At 39.4% G+C, this 17,634-nt stretch overlaps 1 protein-coding gene across 50 annotated transcripts in view; it reads right to left on the bottom strand.

The window, feature by feature from the left end:
* The window catches only part of BNC2 (basonuclin zinc finger protein 2), a 448,897-nt gene that overhangs the window by 149,291 nt on the left and 281,972 nt on the right, over positions 1-17,634 (bottom strand). For all 50 annotated transcript variants that reach the window (XM_084984833.1, XM_084984694.1, XM_084984850.1 and 47 more), the window contains one exon: positions 9,007-9,109. Coding sequence is in view for 37 of the 50 variants with exons in the window: in XM_021063323.2 (XP_020918982.1) it covers positions 9,007-9,109 (103 nt within the window). In the remaining 13 variants the exon portion in view is untranslated. The remainder of the gene's footprint in view (positions 1-9,006; positions 9,110-17,634) is intronic.

The raw sequence follows: 17,634 nt of genomic DNA, 5'->3' as shown, positions 1-17,634 counted from the left end.
AGAATCTATCCTTCTGGTCTCAGCGAAGTATGGGAGAGAGGGGGTCCAGCTTCCCTTATGACTAAGACAGAGGTGCATCAGGTGTGAAAGCCAAAGGACTGAGAAAGAGCTTACAGAGGTGACTGGGCCTAGGTTTTGGGGTTTCTTGCACCAACTACTCTACCAGCAAAACTAGTTTAACCTAAGCTTCAGTCCTCTAAATACATTCTCTTACACTGAGGACCTACAACAGCCATGTCCAACAGAAATATAATTCAAATCACATACGTAATTTCTCTATTCTCATTTAAAAATGAACAATGAAACTTATTTTTTAAAATGTTATTTAACCCAATACATCAAAAAGTTTACCAATAATGCAGACAATGTAAGAACACTTCTCAAGGAGATATTTTACATCTTTTCAAGACTACATTTTAAAAATTCACCTTACATTTTACACTTGCTACAGATCTCAACTGGGACCAATCACATCTCAAGTGCTCAAATCCAAAATAGAGGCTTCCTTTTTGGGCAGCCAGGTCTAGAGTTACCTTTGCATTCTTTGGCTAGTTGAACTTAAGGCCCAACAAGGCTGTTCTTTCAATTAAATGAATTTTCACTTGCTTTTGTTGGATCACTTGACTGACCATACAAGCAGATTGGGACACCTGGAAGTCAAAGGAGGGATTTCCCCGTGTGTTAAGAACAGTTTCAGGGAGAAAGGGACCTTACTTACTATTGGGACCCTAAACAGATACAAGTCACAGGGGTGGCAAGAACTCCTTAAAATACTTTCTATTACAATGCTTTGGCTATATGCTCACTAAAACAGATTAATTCGAGCTTCTGAAGAGTTAAAAATGTCTGCCCTCCCAGCAGGCAAAATCTGTTAAGGAATGGACTGCACAAACAACATTTTATACCTCCCAGGATACAAGTCAGGATTTCGCCAAAACACCCTTAGTATCTCAATCAGCCATTTTACTCTTCAAATGTGAGTGAGGATGGAGGGGGGATGGGGGAACCCACACTTAGAAGTCATCACTGTGACACAACAGGAGAAGGAAGGATGGTTGAGAGTATTGCTGAGGTATCCTGGGTCCTTACAACCTCATTATCTGAGCAGAACATCCTGAGCAAAAGGAGAGAAGCTGAGAATGTTTCATTTATAACCCCTTCAATTTGTGTTCTGCTTAACCTGGTGAACTTCAGTTAATTAAGATGTTCCTATAAACAATTAAGCTTCCTGTAGGATCGTTAGCAAGATATAAAAATTTATGATGTAATAAAGTGCAATAAAATGATAAAGTGGTTAGCCCATCAAAGCACTTCACATGCAAGAATACAGGTGTGGAAATAGGCAAGAGTAGTCTTAACCCTGTAGAAATTCATTTATTTCCGGTTTGGGAACTTTCAACAGATAAGTCATCCTACAAATTTATCTCAACTGATGTGCACTTCTTAAAATGTGACTTTTGGGAAAAGAAAAGTGTTTTGGACTTGTAGTCAAATAAGGGCTCACATGACATTTTAGGGGAAATGGATGTTACAAAGCGAAAGTGGCTTTGCTGGGGACACCAGGTCGTCTCGGGAACACTTGGCCCCACAGCCAAAAGAACTGAGGTCCTCACTCCAGCACTGAGCACTGAAGAAAACCTTCCTGAGGCTCTAGATCATCAACATTAAGGATCATTAACATGAAGTTCACTTCTTGATTCTCCTGAACCACTGGCCTGAACGCACTCAACTTCTAAGAACTTAAACTATGATAAAATGTGTCTGTCATGTCCTCAATTTGAAGTTCTACTTCTGCAAATATTTAGAAATAACAACTAACCCTTATTAAGATTATTATCTCTTTCAGATGCCAGAAAGAACCCTACAAACCTAGGCATTGTCATTATCCACATTTCACAGATGAGAAAACAGGTTACGAAACCTAGCCAAGGTCCCACTGATGGTAGGTGGCAGAGCCAGGCTGTGACCCTACACAGAGCTGCGCTCTTAGCCACCTATCTCTCATGCCTCCCATCTGTGTGCCTGAAGCTTCTTCACACTCAGGGGCTCCAGCTCTGCAGGTTTCCATCTCAGGATCCTCCCTAGAAACTCCTTAGCAGGGGGCCAGCCCTGTACACATTAGAGGCCAGGATTTACCAGACCCACCTTATGTTCCATCTGAGTAAGATGGAGCTAGGAAAAAACATCTGGGGAGCTAATAGGCAGAGAGCCCAGGACTTTGAAGGGGAGGCACTGTTTGTGCTGTGATTTAAAAAAAAAAAAATTTAGGGAGTTCAAAGCACAGTCCCAAAGGTGGGCAGGCTGAGAAACAAATCAAAACAAGCAGCTCAGGGACACAATAAGAATATCGTTAACGCCATTAATCAAGCGGCAAACTGTCACGTTTGTGAGGCTGTCCTCCCTTTAAAGCTTATCAACTATGATCAGGGAGTAAAGGAGAGAAGCAGAAGGGGGCATGGTGTCCTCAGGTCAAGCAAGGAAGGCTCTTGTGCCAGGCAGGAAAAGTGGCCTTGTGTTTACTCTCTCAAAGAAAACTGAGTAGAGAGATATTCAAGGACTTTGTCCACGGAGAGCCCAGACGCCAGCTGCCTGCCCAGAGCGGGGAGGCAGCTGAGAGTTGGTTTCTCTAACTAAAAGGGAATTCTGCCGCTAGGCAAGCCAGCTTTCAATGTCACAATGAGGAAGAACTAAGTCTTCTAGAAGGATAAATTCTTTCGTGCACATACTCCATTAGTTCCCATCTTTTCAAAGGCAGCACACCAGGAGGAAGAGGCCTGCGGGGTTTCTATGCACAGGTTTCTAAGCAGAGCCCAGGAGAGCGTGACCAGACCACCTACATCTTCCCAAAGGATTAGGTTCTCGACGCGCCACACCAAAGCTTGCATTTATTTTTCCCCATGCTAAGGTCTCAAGCTAGTACCTTTCTTACATGTGCCATCTAGTCCTAAATACCCTTCTGCAACAGTTCTCTCCCAAAGCAAATTTCCCCCTTGTTGGGACAATCCGGTCAGTCCAAGGGAGCCAGTGCTTTCTTATTTTCCTTTGTCAGAGGATACTCTTTTTATACACCTTCCTCTCTTCATCTTGACCCATTTACAAATGATCATATAGAAGCTACTGCAGCATTCCTAGAATGCACATGATGTTACAGCAATATCATGCTTTCTTGCTTAGGACAGAAGACTTCTATCTGGGGTGAGAAGGGAAGAAGACTAGCAAAGCAAAGAGGATGGAAAAGGAAAGCTTATGACTTAGTTACACTGGCTTTTGGACTCAAGTCAGGGAGAATATTACTGAGCTACCAGTCGGGGATAAACTACTTTCACAGATGTTTAGACAATTCATATGAAGAGCACAGACTGGGACAAATAATAAAGACATGTGACCTTTCATGGGATAAAATGAAAAATTACTGGTTTTGATCCACCCTGCTTAAATCCTTATAAAGTACCATGCGGCCAACAAATCTGAGGAATCTGTAAACAGAATACGGAGATCTCATGATTCTAAATGTAGGACGGACATAATCAAAAGGTTTTTGATGATGGAATGCTCAGAACCAATGGCCCTGATTTAGGACTTAATTATGCAAAATAAGCCTAATAGGGTTTTCTTTTAGGTGCATGCTTGCCAGATTTAGCAAATAAAAATAAGAGGACCACTCAGCTAAATTCGTGAGGTACATGTGTATACTAGAAAGTTATTCACTGTTTACCTGAAATTTAGATTTAATGGGATGTCCTACATTTGCTATTTGGGTGAGTGTCTCTATAAATACTCCTGTTCTGATAAGAAAAATCAAGAGCTGGGAATTCAAATTCAATGATGCCGAGAAGAAAAAAATTACTTCCAGTGAATTACAAAAAGAAAGACTTGAAATTAATGGATTATATGAATATTAAGTCTTACAGTACATTAAACCATAAAGCTGGTTGGTGGATGACACTAAATTAACTTTATGCTGCTTGCCACTTCCTGTGGCTGAAGAAACTGAAAAAGCTGAGCATATGTGGCCCGGGACTTCACATATGATGTATGTTTCATAAATACCTATTCATTGACAATTCAGATGACACAGGCCAAACCTGCTCATTTTACATTTAAAAGCTGTGAATAGTTTGAATACTGGCAGGAAAGCAGCTGGCCTGAGGAGCAGATAATTAAACTATTTAAAGTCGAAACAGTCTATAAAGAAAATACTTTGCACCAAGCAAGCTACTGTGGGGTTCATTAAGCTATGTAATATATTTGTTATTCATCAGGCCTCCTATCCTTGCCGGATGCTTACTGACAGACCAAGAAACAGCGAATTTATTTTAAAGGTAATTTTAACAAATGGGTTTCACTGGAAGCAAAAATTACTGATCTAGCCAAGAAAAAATTTTAAATGTATTTCCTTTCTGAAAGTTGTCCACCTCTTTTATTAAATCAAATATACCCCACCATGAAAAAAACAAAAAACACCCAATAATTTTCCACTTGTCTTGGATGACTACTGTTTCCAAAAATCATTTAGAATATAGATGACTTTTAAAAACTTGTTCTATTTTATTTATCTTAATAGTTTAGAAATCATCTAGATTTTTTTCACTTTTTAAAAGTTTTAGGAGTTGATTTATAATGTTGTGTTAATTTCTGCTGTACAGCCAAAGTGATTCAGTTACACACATATACACATATCCATTCCTTTTCAGATTCTTTTTCCGTATGGGTTCTCCCAGAATACTGAATGGCGTTCCCTGTGCAATATAGACTTTTAGACATTAAAATTAATTTGCAAATAATAAAAATGGCTTAGTACAGCAGTCCTTAATTTTGACACCCATGTCCACTTTATCACGAGGGCAACAGATTCCAATTAGTAACACTTCTCACTGGAAGCAAGCTCCTCAGAGGAAAATGAGGAGCAGAAACACTCTTTCTCGCACTCTCCTCACTGGCCACTTGCTATCTACTAGTCATACTCGCTCCTTTGTAAGACCATGTAAAAGCTTCAGCTGAAGCTTCACTTCTGTGAATGGTAGAACTGCTATTCTAACATGGTGGGAACGGGTCAAAATGCCACAAACTGAATTTCTACCAACAAACATTTATGTCACTGGTGAAGAAGACCATTACTGCTTCTATGCTGATATCTTATTTTGGCACTCTTGAACCAAGCAAAAATTCAACTTGCAGTAAATATGTTTTCCAAAATTTTTTAAGACTCACTCAGATAATTTTAGGCAAATGAAGGAAAAATAGAGAAAAGACGATGCAAACAGAGGATGGAAAAAATACAGTTCTTAAGCGAATTAAGTGGCAACCAAAGACTGTGAAATAGGACAAAATGAGAAACTCTAGGTTATTACACACTTTCAGTTTGGACTTCTTGTACCTAAAAAAGCTTGTTTTAAGTAATGTTAAACTCAATAAAGCCCTGCTTTCATTATCAAAATGCAAGAGCTGAGATTCTTAATTGGGGAAAAAGAGAAGGAAATCCTTTATTAATTCAGCGGGTAATACCTATTGGTAGTCAAGGAATAGTTGTTTTTTTTTTGGGGGGGGGGGTTCCCTTCTCTTCATCAGTGGTGCTAAGATTTCAAGGAAGTAATTTGTGAATAGCACCACAGCCCAGTAAGTAACTTCAAAACTTGGGTGTTACAGTAGGATGCATTAATTTACTCCTTTTAATTTTTTTAAACATCTTTCTCAAAAGATTTTTGTATAGCAACTAATGTCAACAATTCAAGCAGATTTAAGAAGAAATCTATAAGGTATGAAGTGAGTGAGTTTATGTATGTGTGAATAAAATATCATGACCCATGAACTCCAACATCTTATGAAGAAACTGAAGATGCTGATAACAAAAGAGATATAGGAAGGCATTAATTCAAAAGACGCTAACAAATTTCTAAAAATTCATCTTCTTGTAAAGAACACTTGATTTTGGCATTTAGTTATTTTTAGCAGCAAATACTAATTATTTATGATACAATTACAGGTGGAGAGTGTTCAGGGCTATCATGAAGTACTATTTTAGTGGTTTATGGCTGTTCTATCCACTTTCAGAGGAAAACTGCACAGGAGAAAAAAACATATCACTTCCTCCTTGTCCCCCACAAAGGACACAAAGGCATCCAGGAAGACTGCTGTGTCTCACCTCTGAACAGAAATAAGCGGAGAGACGATTTCAGGGTTTTCTGTGGAGTAGCACAGAGTGAAGGAATTGGCTGAAATACTAAAGGCAAAAAGAGGGGGTGCTCCCATCCCCCTGCCAACTCAAGGGCAAGGAGCCCACCCCTCACTGCCGTATTTATCCTAATGAATGCGGTAAGGGTGGGATTTGCATACCTGCGTGTACACATGTTGCCTTGTCAACAGAAATGTCCCTGTTGTGGGGGAAAAGAGGTCAAGGTGATAACAGTGGTGAGGAAAAATAAGATCTGAGCAACTTCTAAATTAATATACCAGAAACACAGAATTCAGAATTTCTAATGACACAGTAGGAAAAGCCCAGTCTGATGTAACAGAAATACCTTATTCACATTCAGTGAAAAAAAAAAACAACCACATCCCTCAGAAAAATCTTAGAAACAACCACTGGCCAGGGATAATTTATGTTGTTCGAGAAGGAAGAAATATTGCTTTTTTTCCCCCATTACCCTACTAATGGAATATGCACATGGAAGGTGGAGCGATAAAATAAACGGGTGGCACAGTAAACTTTTATACTCACGAGGTTACCACTGTAGAGAGATGACAGTAACACAAGATGGCTTTGGAAAAATGGAGAGGGAATAAATGAAAAGTCCTTTGTTTCATGATTGCCCCTCCCCCCAACTTTTATCAGTCTTTGGTTGTCCACTTTGCTGCTTTTAACATGTATTATTTATTTTAAAGACTTCAGGTGTTTTACCTTTAATTCTCACAGTAATCTTGCAGGGTAGGTATCATTAGTCCTTTATTACAGACAAGAAAACTGAGATGGAGAGATGTTGAGCTACACGCCATCTAAGATGTAGAGCCAGGATCTGACCCCACACTGCCGCCAGGATTCTTGGTGGGCTTCAGACATACGTTATTACCTAGTGGGCACAATACTTATTCAGGGAAAGAGGGATATTTAGGAAGTGGATAAACTGAATTGCGCTCGCCACCCCCCCCCCATTCTTAAGTTGAAGCCTTAATCCCCACTATTTCAGAATATGACTATATTTAGAGATAGGGCATTTAAAGAGGGGAGTGAATTAAAAGGAGGATATTAGGGGGGCCCTAATCCAATCTGACTGGTGGGCTTCTTTTCCCCCTTTTTAGGACTGCACCTGCAGCATATGGAAGTTCCCGGGCTAGGGGTCAAATCGGAGGCGCAGGCACAGCAACACCAGATCCAAGCCAAGTCTGTGACCTATGCCACAACTTGCGGCAACGTGCCAGATCCTTAACCCACTGAGCAAGGCCAGGGATCAAACCAGCATCCTCATGGATACTAGCCGGATTCATAACCCAATAAGCCACAATGGGAATTCTTGACTGGTATTCTTTTAAGAGGAGAACATCTGGACGCCCGGAGACACCAGGGTGTGCCCCAGTGAGGAAAGACCATGTGAGGACACAGCAAGAGCACAGCCATCTGCAAGCCAGGAAGAGTTCTCAGAATGAAACCACCCTGATTCTGGACGTCTAGCCTCCAGAACTGTGAGAAAATACATTTCTGATATTTAGGACACACGGCCTGCCCTATTTTGTCATGGCAGCCCTAGCAAATGAACAGTGAGAGAAGCAATCAGCGAATGCAGTAACCTACAGAGGCTGCCCAAGGAACAGCGGCTCCAGTGTTGTTCGCAACGGCTCTAGAGCTGCTGCAGATTTTGGCCTTGTTAACAAAGCAGGAAAGAGTTCCATCCCTGGGGGCACCGGAGGACTGTGGCTCTGTCTGCCAGGCACACTCCTTCCAGCAAATTCCGTTCACTCTGCTCTATCTGCTTCTCTCCTCGTCACAGAAACAGGTCTGAAATGCCCCCACAACACCAACACACACGCCCCAACAAGAGAGATACACGATAAATTAGCCACATTTCAAGGCATGGCCCCGTGTTGTTACCTCAGATCTTGCTAGAATAACATGACATTTATAAAACTACAGCCCACTGGATATTTGGCACTGCTTGGGAATGAAGAATATGTCCACTTAAGAGCCAATACCCCAGGCTGTCAAAAAAATCTCAAGCCAGGATTTCTTCTATAAACATTACCTATCTTTTTAAATTCTAGGAAGTGAAGAAAATGTCTCTGCTTATTTCCAAGTCTCCTTTGGCTGAAACGTAAAAAACATAAACCAGACAGAAGAACAAGTTAAATGCTTGGTCAAGGCCTACAGATGGAACAGCTCTGTGCATCTGGCAAAAAGCCTCGGCACTTCCAGCCTTGGCCCCGGGTCACCCACGCCCCGGACACACACCTATACAGAGCTCACCCTCCACCAAGGCCAGCCCCCTCCACCCCCCGGGCACGCTGAAAGGGGGTATTTACAGATTATTTTTTCAGATACCAGCCAAATAATGTTCCCGTTCACTCTCTCGCCCACCGTCGACCATACAAAATTTAACATCTGGGAGGAAAAACTCAGCCCCGAACACAGATGACAAGGGTGAGCAGTCATGGAGGAGTTCTCCTCCAGCAAAGAGGATTTGCCAGCTTCCTCTGAGGTCCAGGCCCTGAAAGGCCAACTGTGGTATGTTTGAGTTTCCAGCAGGCCCGGTGCTTGCTGGCTGCTGCTATGTTCAGTCAGAACCCAACTGTCCTATAAACATCGCGCCCTTCTGCTGAGAGCTGCCCGCCTGGCCTGACTTCTTGGAGCCTGGAATAAGCTATGTGGGAGCCGCAGGCTGAATGTGAACTAACACCTGGAGTACAGCTGACCCCTCTCTTCTCCAGGCCAGTGACTGCTCTAAAAAAAATTTAAGAAGTAACGCAGGCTCATGGGAACATGACAAGAATGGGAAGAAAAATCCAGATTTTCCTCACCGTGTGCCACCCAGCCATGTTTACACTGATCGCAAGTCCTCAGGTTAATCTTCCCCGGCTGGAAACATTCACACGTGCAGTTGACCAGTGTGCAGCGGATGGCCTGAAGCAAAGAGGAAAAAAGATCAGGATCTGGTCAAAGGTACTCTATTTCTTCACCATTTTAATGAATAACACCCACTTCCCATTTTTAACATCTCAAGGGGCCTGGAGACTTTTAAAAATAAATTCCGAAACCATCAAAATTTCTTACCAAAACATATTAGAAAACAAAGCTGGTTCACTAAGAGCATGCTTCATGGCATTCATAGATAATCTTTAAATTGGAAGTGTAGATCATGCTGAGTCAGAGGAAAAGATTACATTTTCTATGAGATGCTGGTTCCATCACACCAGGGATCCGAAACAGAAAAAACACTGCTCTGCTACGAAATATTCACATTTAAGTTCATCCTCTTGGATATAATGCAAAAAATATACACTCTAATACAATAATGTTTAAGTGAAATGTTGGTTGGAAGTAAAACATGAAATACAAGTAATATTATTAGACTACTACTTTCTGCAGTGTCATTTAAACATTTTACTAATCTTTCACTTGATCTCAGCCAAAAGGACAAAAAGCGATGTTTTATTAATCTTTCGGACAGATTCTGAAAGACATTCCTGTTGGCCCAGTAAGTCCCAGCATATTTCTAGTATTACTTATCACTTCCCAATTCTTTGTCTCCCCCCCAATATATTGATTCCCACTTACATTCCTATTTTGAAAAACACTGAACAACTCCTACTTTAATGGTGATGTAAGAAAATAAGTTTAAATTTGTTTTTAGATCAGATGCAGAACAGGAAAAGACATTTATGTGGATGTTTTGTATCCAGAACAATTCACCTAAATATTAGAAAACTGAAAGACACCCTCAAAAGTCTTTTAGAAATCATCGCACCAATTTACATTATAAAGCGAATCCACATAAAATTAGCATTAATGAAGTGTAGCTTTTTATAGATTAAAAACCTATGCTTGAGAATTGTGTGAAAGCTGACCTATGCCCCCAGACTACAGTTAATAAATTTATCTCATACATTTAGCTCTAATTTGCACGGAAATTCTGAAGACGGCAGGGATTTAGCCTGATCATTCACAGATTAACAATCTACTGTAACTACCTGAACTGCCAGGAAAAGATCTCTCTACAGCTTTAGATGCAATCAATAATTACTGATTTTGGGGGGTGGGGGGAGAAGCATGGGGCTACCTGCAATTGCACTGCTATGCCTGAAAACTATACTCCCTGACACAGCTCTAGATACTCATATTCCTGGAAACTGTTGGATTTTTACATCAACTGTCTCATTTGTAACAGACAGTATTTTAAATACTGTTAATACGGTTGGGCCAAATTCCACTTACAGAGAATAAGACTGAATGAGCTTCTACAGTTCTCTATGCTTTAGATCAGGCAAGTTCGAAAGAATTCACTTTTGTTAATGAAGTTTAAATCTATTGGTCCCTATTTGGGTTCCAATGTCAGAGTCCTTGCAATTAGATTCCTTTCTTGCTTTACTACCTCCAACCCTGATGTGCAACTCTATTACTGCAAGAAAAACACTCCACTGTATCATCTGCCTGATAGTTCAGGGCCTTTCTTCCAATGTCAACAGCCCAATTACATATTAGCTGGGCTGTAAAACTTTGCTCTGTGTGTTAGTGATTAAAAGAAGTAGTAAGAAACAGGGACACCAAAGGAAATGCTGACTAAGCCAGGATAATATATGTATTTGTAGGTTAGTGGGGAAGTATTTCTCCCCCAATTTCTCATTTCAACTTCAACAGTTTACTGAGCAAATACATCAAAACATTCCAGCTCAGAAATAGCTTCTTTAAATAGCGTGTTCCTGAACGAACGCCCAATTTGATTTTACTATGGTAAAACAACACAAAAGCAGTTTAGAGGGCAGTGTTTCTATTAAAACGAGGCACTTTACAAACTATCCAATTATAAATTCAGATATAGTAACCGTTTTGACATTAAAATAGTTATACACAATCTGAAGTGCAATAACAGAATCTTTCATAAATACACACACAAAAAATTCACCCTTGCTTTACCAAAATTAAGGAATAACCATCTCTCAAGGGCTGGAATACACATATTTTAAATAATTAATTTGATAATCTTTAATTATTTTACAAAAATAGCCTCATTTTTACACTGTGTTTAAAACATATTATTGTCAATTTTAGTGATAACTATATTCAGGACAGAACAAGCTCAGAGATTGTAGATTTACTTTATTTTTATGTGTATTTATTTATTTACAGGTTCAACTGGTATTCATTCATTCATTCATTCACTCGGTACTAGTTTATGATTGAAATGCTTTTCACTTCCAAAACCACCTTTACATCTGGTAGATTTGGGAATTAAAACTTTTCAGATCATCATCCTTTTTCATGAATTCTACTCTTTTGGTACCTAAACATACAAACATTGGAACACCTCAACTACTTTTGTATATAAACACTTAAGCACTGGAATATCCATTTTGTATTTCTATGAATTCCAGAGGGTCTATTTGTTTTAAATTCAGATTTATATAGACTACAATTGTTCCCTGAGGGAATTATATATATTTAAACAATATGGTCTAAATAAATATTGTGAGTAAGAGACTGTTGTGGCTTCAAAGGAAGTTTTATTCTAAATAACATTTTTGAAATGGCATAAAACTTTGACATATTATTTATTCACAATAAAACAGAACCAATGTGATTACTTGCCAACACACCCACACTTAAGAAAAATAAATCATCATGAAACTACCAAAGCCGGTTAAGCCTCAAAAGTGTACACACTTTACAAGGCGAGGACTGGGGAGAGGAGAAATGGCGATGCTTTCATTTCTGTGAGCACATCCATTTCTTCGTTTAGCTAATGTTCGAGTCTCTCCCGGTCACTGCTGGGCACTCTTGGCTACAGAAAATCCAGAGATCATAATGAAGTGACAGAAAGGGGACACCAGGAAAAGAGAGGATAATTTGATCAGACTGTTCCCTTTCCCACCTATATATGCAGGGCCCTTATGCAGGTCTGGGCAACTCGTGCTAGCCACCCCTCCACACCTCTAAAACTGTCTCATCCAGTGCCCACAAACTCTTGCCTCAGGTTCAACATGCTCAGCTTTTCCAGCTGCCCAAGAACAAGAAAAATAAATTTTCCCAAGCTTGCAACTTATTGAAAGTAATTATTCCTTCTGCTTACCTTCACCATGGATTTCTTGAAAGAAAAATCCATGCACCCACCACCCACTGCTTCAACCTACATTTTAATTTTGCAATCTGGATTCTGCCCCACACGGTCCTGAAACTGCTTCCTCCAAGAGGAATGGTCTCATCACATCTGCTCCCTTTTTCTAGCCTCCTTATTCTCCTAGACCTGGAAGCAGTTTAAAGCACTGACTCTCCTTCATTCCTGGGCTGCAGAGACCAGCTATCCTAGTTTTGTTGGCAGCAGCGTCTCACTTTCTCTCCACTGTAAATAAATACAGGTGTTTCCCACGGCCAGGCTCTTCATTCTTTAATTTGGCAATTGTACCCCCTCCTACAACTTCAAGTATCATTACTATGCAAAAACCATCCCTGTGGAGCCAAGTACTGTGTTAAGTGGTAGGAAACAGATGGCAGAGTCCCTGAGCAGAAGGACCAGACAGTCACAGGTTATGGGGAAGTGGGTTCAGAGAAGAGACCTAGAGAAAAGAAGGAAGAGAGTGTCCTGGTGGCTCAGCAGGTTAAGGATCCAGTGCTGTCACTGCTGTGGCATGGGTTTGACCCCCCAGCACAGGGACTTTTGCATGTCATAGGAGAAGGAAGGAAGGAGAGGAGAGAGGAAGAGAGAGAGAGAGAGAGAGAAAAGAGAAAGAAATTAAGAAAGAAGGAAGGGAGGGAAAGAGAATAAAGAGAAGAGGGGGAAGGAAGAGAGGGAAAGAGAAAGAAAGAGAGAAAGAGGAGAAAAAGAAGGGAAGAAAGAAGGAAAGAAAGGAAGGAAAGAAAAGAAGGAAGCCCTCGAAAGGGTTTGAGTAGCACCATCTCTCCCTCTTTTCCTTTGTCCTTTCTTCTACCAAAGGTAGGATTTAAATTTATCTATAACAATAAACTATTACAGATAATAACAGTGAGATTTCCTGGATATTTGCCATTTTCCAGATACTTTCCCTCAGAAAATACCATGAGGTCAGTACTTTTATCACCTTTATTGTACTGTATTGTAAAGGAGGAAACAGGGGTGGCGATGATTCAGTACCTTGTCTGAAGTCACAGGAATCAGACGAAGGTCTGTGTGAGCTCTCCGCCCCATTCACTGGCCTCCAGGCAGCAGAGCCCCTGGACTTGCCCCCCATCCAACCCTCACTCTGCTGTTAACTCCTGCTCATCTTTCAAGCTTTCACCTCAAATTTTACTTCCATTCCCCAGGGCAGCTGCCCTCATCTCCATCAAGGTAAGTCCCTCGATAGTCTCCTATTTCACAAGGGATTTCTCTGTCAGAGCACTAATCACAGTTGTGAATATATTTATCCATGTATTTATCTATAATTTACCTATCTTTATTTATCCATAACCTACTAGACAAAGTGCATCTGTGTGATTATTTAATTAAGGTCTGTCTTCCCTTCTAGATGCTTAAGCTCCTCGAGGACAGGGCAACATGTCTGTTGGACTTACAAGGTACAATGGCAAATAATAGGTGCTCAAAAGGCACTTAAAAAATACAAGAATCTCTGCGCCTCTTTCTTCACCTGTAAAATGATGGCAACAATAACATCAAAACAGTCTCTAAAGACTTAAATAAAACCATGAATATAAAGCATGTGGCACTGAATCTAGCAAAAGAAAAGCTCAAAGGATGGAAACCATTTAAGACCTCAAGAAAGTTTCCATGTATTATATTTGAATTACTTTTTTCCCTTATGATTCTTCGCAGTGTATTTTTTCCAACACCTTGTAAAATGCTTAACACATATTTAGTTTTAATGAATAAATGATCACTTTGACATATATGATGCCATATTCTTCACCCATAATCCTCTAAAGTGGGCATGACAGGGATTATTATTTCTGTCTTAATACTAGGGTTCAGAAACATTTTTATAGGTGTTACACATCGCTTAAATGATGGGGTAGATTTCCCAGTTACCAATCAGTTTATTTCCATTACCCACAGAAAAAGAAGATATGCAGTTAAAACCAGTAAATTGTGAATATTCACGTTCAAAAGTATATCTGAAATACATAAAGTAGGTCAATTTAGTATTAAAATATTTAATCAGGGTTCGGTCAGTAACATTTTTATATCTCAGTATTAATAAGAGTGCATTTCCAAGTATTCTGGATGAGTTCCAAAGCCCTATTCAAATAAGAGATTGTGTTATCACTAAAACTGAAGTGTCCTTAGCTTTACTATATTCGTAGCTGGCTTGAACTCTGCAAGTTTATGTGAACTGAACATCAATCTTTCCACAAAATGACATTTCTCAGAAAAGCACAGATTGTTGCTTCAGCTAATATTCAGTGTAACTCTCACAAAGAACTATGCACAAAGCTAACCAGTACATCTCCTATTAGTTGTTCCTTGTTTCGGGAACACTAACAAAAATTACCTGTTAATACAAAATAACAAAAGGCAAAAACAAAACCAAACAATAAAAAACAAATGCCATGGGGCATATACAAACATATGACACATACTCTAAAGGAGCAATTAAAGAAAGAGAACTTCCTCCCTACAAAAAAATGTCCCACTAAAAATAAAACTAATTTCAGTTCTGGGTTTTGTCCTTCTACACCAAAACTCTATTTGCCAGGAGATCTCAAGTGTTCATTAACCCAGCCAAATATCTCCTATATAACTAAAAATCCTTCTTAAATCCCACTTTCTCCTTATTCATTTCTGGAGAGGATACCAAGATTTACAACTTGGATTATGAAATTTTACTTGAATGATTTTCAAATGTTTACTAGCTAAGTACATAACCTACAGTAAAACTGAGTTATTGAAAAAGCCAATCATTAATATGGCATCCATTCCATCCCACCAGTTTCTTCCATGAATTTACCATCTAGGTGTATAATTTAATCAGCTTTAATGATTATCAGTTACAAGGCTTTGCCTTTTTTATGTTTAACAAGAACAAATTTCTTAATAAAATGAGATTTTACTTTGGAAATTACACGTAGATATGATAAATAGGTAAAGTCAGACAACCCTCCATGAGAATCCAAAGTAGACTCATTTTTTAAAAATCTTTTTGATGCACTCACAGCATGCAGAAGTTCCCACGCCAGGGATCGAACCCATGCCACAGCAGTGACCTGAGCCACAGCAATGACAATGCTGGATCCTTAACCCCCTGAGCCACCTGGGAACTCCCAAAGTAGTCTCTATTAATAATGAATTCCTATTAATTCATCACTGCATATGTTATTCATCCCTGAACATCCATACACACAAGCCCCAAAAAGAGCATGCACGGTGTCATATAAAACTTTTTATTAGGTTTCAAGGACTTCTCTCTCTCTCTCTCTTTTTTTTTTTTCTGGCTGTACTCAAGGCACGTGGAGGTTCCCAGGCCAGGGACTGAAGCCATGCCACAGCAGTGACCTGAGCTGTTGCAGTGACAACACCGGATCCTTAATCAACTGTGCCACCAGGGAACTCCCAAAGGCTTCTATCTTAAAAAAAAAAAAAAAAAAATCTGGAATAGAAAATTATCTGTAATGAATCTGGAAACTCATTATTCCAGGACTGTCTCAGAATACACTACAGTAAAATGACAAAGTAACAGCTTCCAAGCATTATGGATAAAGAATAATGTTATATATATAATCAAAAAAAGATGAACTTCCACACGTACTTAAATATCTTGTGTATGAAAACATAAGAGAGTACTTCAAGCACTGTCAGAAAGATTCTACAGAACTTGCATGATAATTACGGTGATTAAGTCATAACATAGCTCCCTGTATAATTTTAGGACAGTTTTTTTTTTTCCCTTCCATTATCACATGGCTGATCCATAAAACCAACTGAGAAGAAACAACTTCCAAAAGAAGTACTCTGAGTTTTAGCTAAAACTTGGAAGGGAAGAACTATATGATATCGCCGTGGCAGAAGAATGCAATGTCTTAAATTTGCCTAAGTCACAATTCAGCTTGAGTGAAGAAATTTCTTTTTTTTTCTCCTTCCTTTCTTTCTCCCTCCCTCCTTCCCTTTCTTCCTTTCTTCCTCTCTTCCTTCCTTCCATGGTGGATAACTTCCCAGCTTACTTAATAACCAACAGAAATTAGCCAACTACATGAGAAATTTACTTTTACTTGATTACAAAACACACAGGACAAAAGGAAAAGTATATCCACCTGTCATGCTTCAGGGTTTTACAATCAGGTATCAAAACAAGATAGAAGATGTGAGCTGGATAAACATAGGGCACTGACCACAACACCCTTGGATTTAAATAGCCTTCAAAAAAAAGTTTTAGAACCACCTAAAATGTCTATCTAACATTCTGAGGCTATCAATATAAACCTATAATTGCAGTAATGTGGCTATGTTTTCTGTATTTATACGCATAAACATATAAATCTGAGCTTGGGCAGGAGTTCACGATAAGTGATTATCAGTGAATGTAAGGTATATGGTAAAAATTAGGGCTCACAGAGTGTCAAATTGCTGTGTAAATACCACTACTCATAATATAATAGTAACAGCAGCTAATGAAAAACAATAAAGTTATTCTGTCTGCTTAACCAAACCCATTAAAACAGTCACACAAGGGGACAGCAAAATACCTATCTTAGTTGGTGGTAAGATAAAGCAGAAATTGAAAAATGCATTAATCCTTCAATGAAAGGTTCTTTGAAATTTGTCTAATTGTTTTTAATGTCACATGAAGAAAACAGCAACCTGATACACGTGATCATTTTGTTGTACTGAGGTGCTCTGATATTTCTTGAGGTCTTTTCACCAATTATATCTTGTGGTTGAGTCAGTAGATTTAAAAAGACGTGGTCAGTCCAGACTCACTACAAGGTCCAGATACCATTGATGCAAATGGTGGACGAGGTCAAGACGAAAAACAGGGCAATTAAAAAATGGTCAGACTTTGGACCACTGGTGCAGTGGGTTAAGAATCTGACTGCAGAGGCTTGGGTCGGTAGGGAGGTGTGGGTTGGATCCTCAGCCCAGTGCAGTGGATTAGGCTCTGATTCAATCACTAGCCTAGGCACTTCCATATACTATGGGTATGGCCATAAAAAAGATAATCAGACTTCAACAAGGCATCATGAGAATAAAATGACCAAGGAAATATTATCTTCACAATAAACACATGCAAAATAATTTAAAGAGATGCAATGGGGAAAGGTGTTTGACCAGCATTTACTATTAAAAATCAGGAGATTTAACCTCTCTATCACTTTCTCTCAAAAGCTATGTTCCCCCTCATCAATGGACAAATGGATAAACAAAATGTGGTTTGTTTATATGGTGGAATATTATCTGGCTAGTAAAAAGGAATGAACACTTGATATGTGCTATGACACGGATGAACCTTGAAAACAGTATGCCAAGT

Source organism: Sus scrofa, chromosome 1 (genome assembly GCF_054392235.1).
Source record: "Sus scrofa isolate SSC_HxYL_T2T_F1_AM1 chromosome 1, Sscrofa_HxYL_maternal_Yorkshire_Landrace_v2.0, whole genome shotgun sequence".
Lineage (NCBI taxonomy): Eukaryota > Metazoa > Chordata > Mammalia > Artiodactyla > Suidae > Sus > Sus scrofa.
The sequence above is the reverse complement of the archived record's forward strand: the minus strand, read 5'-3'. Positions and strand labels throughout refer to the sequence as shown.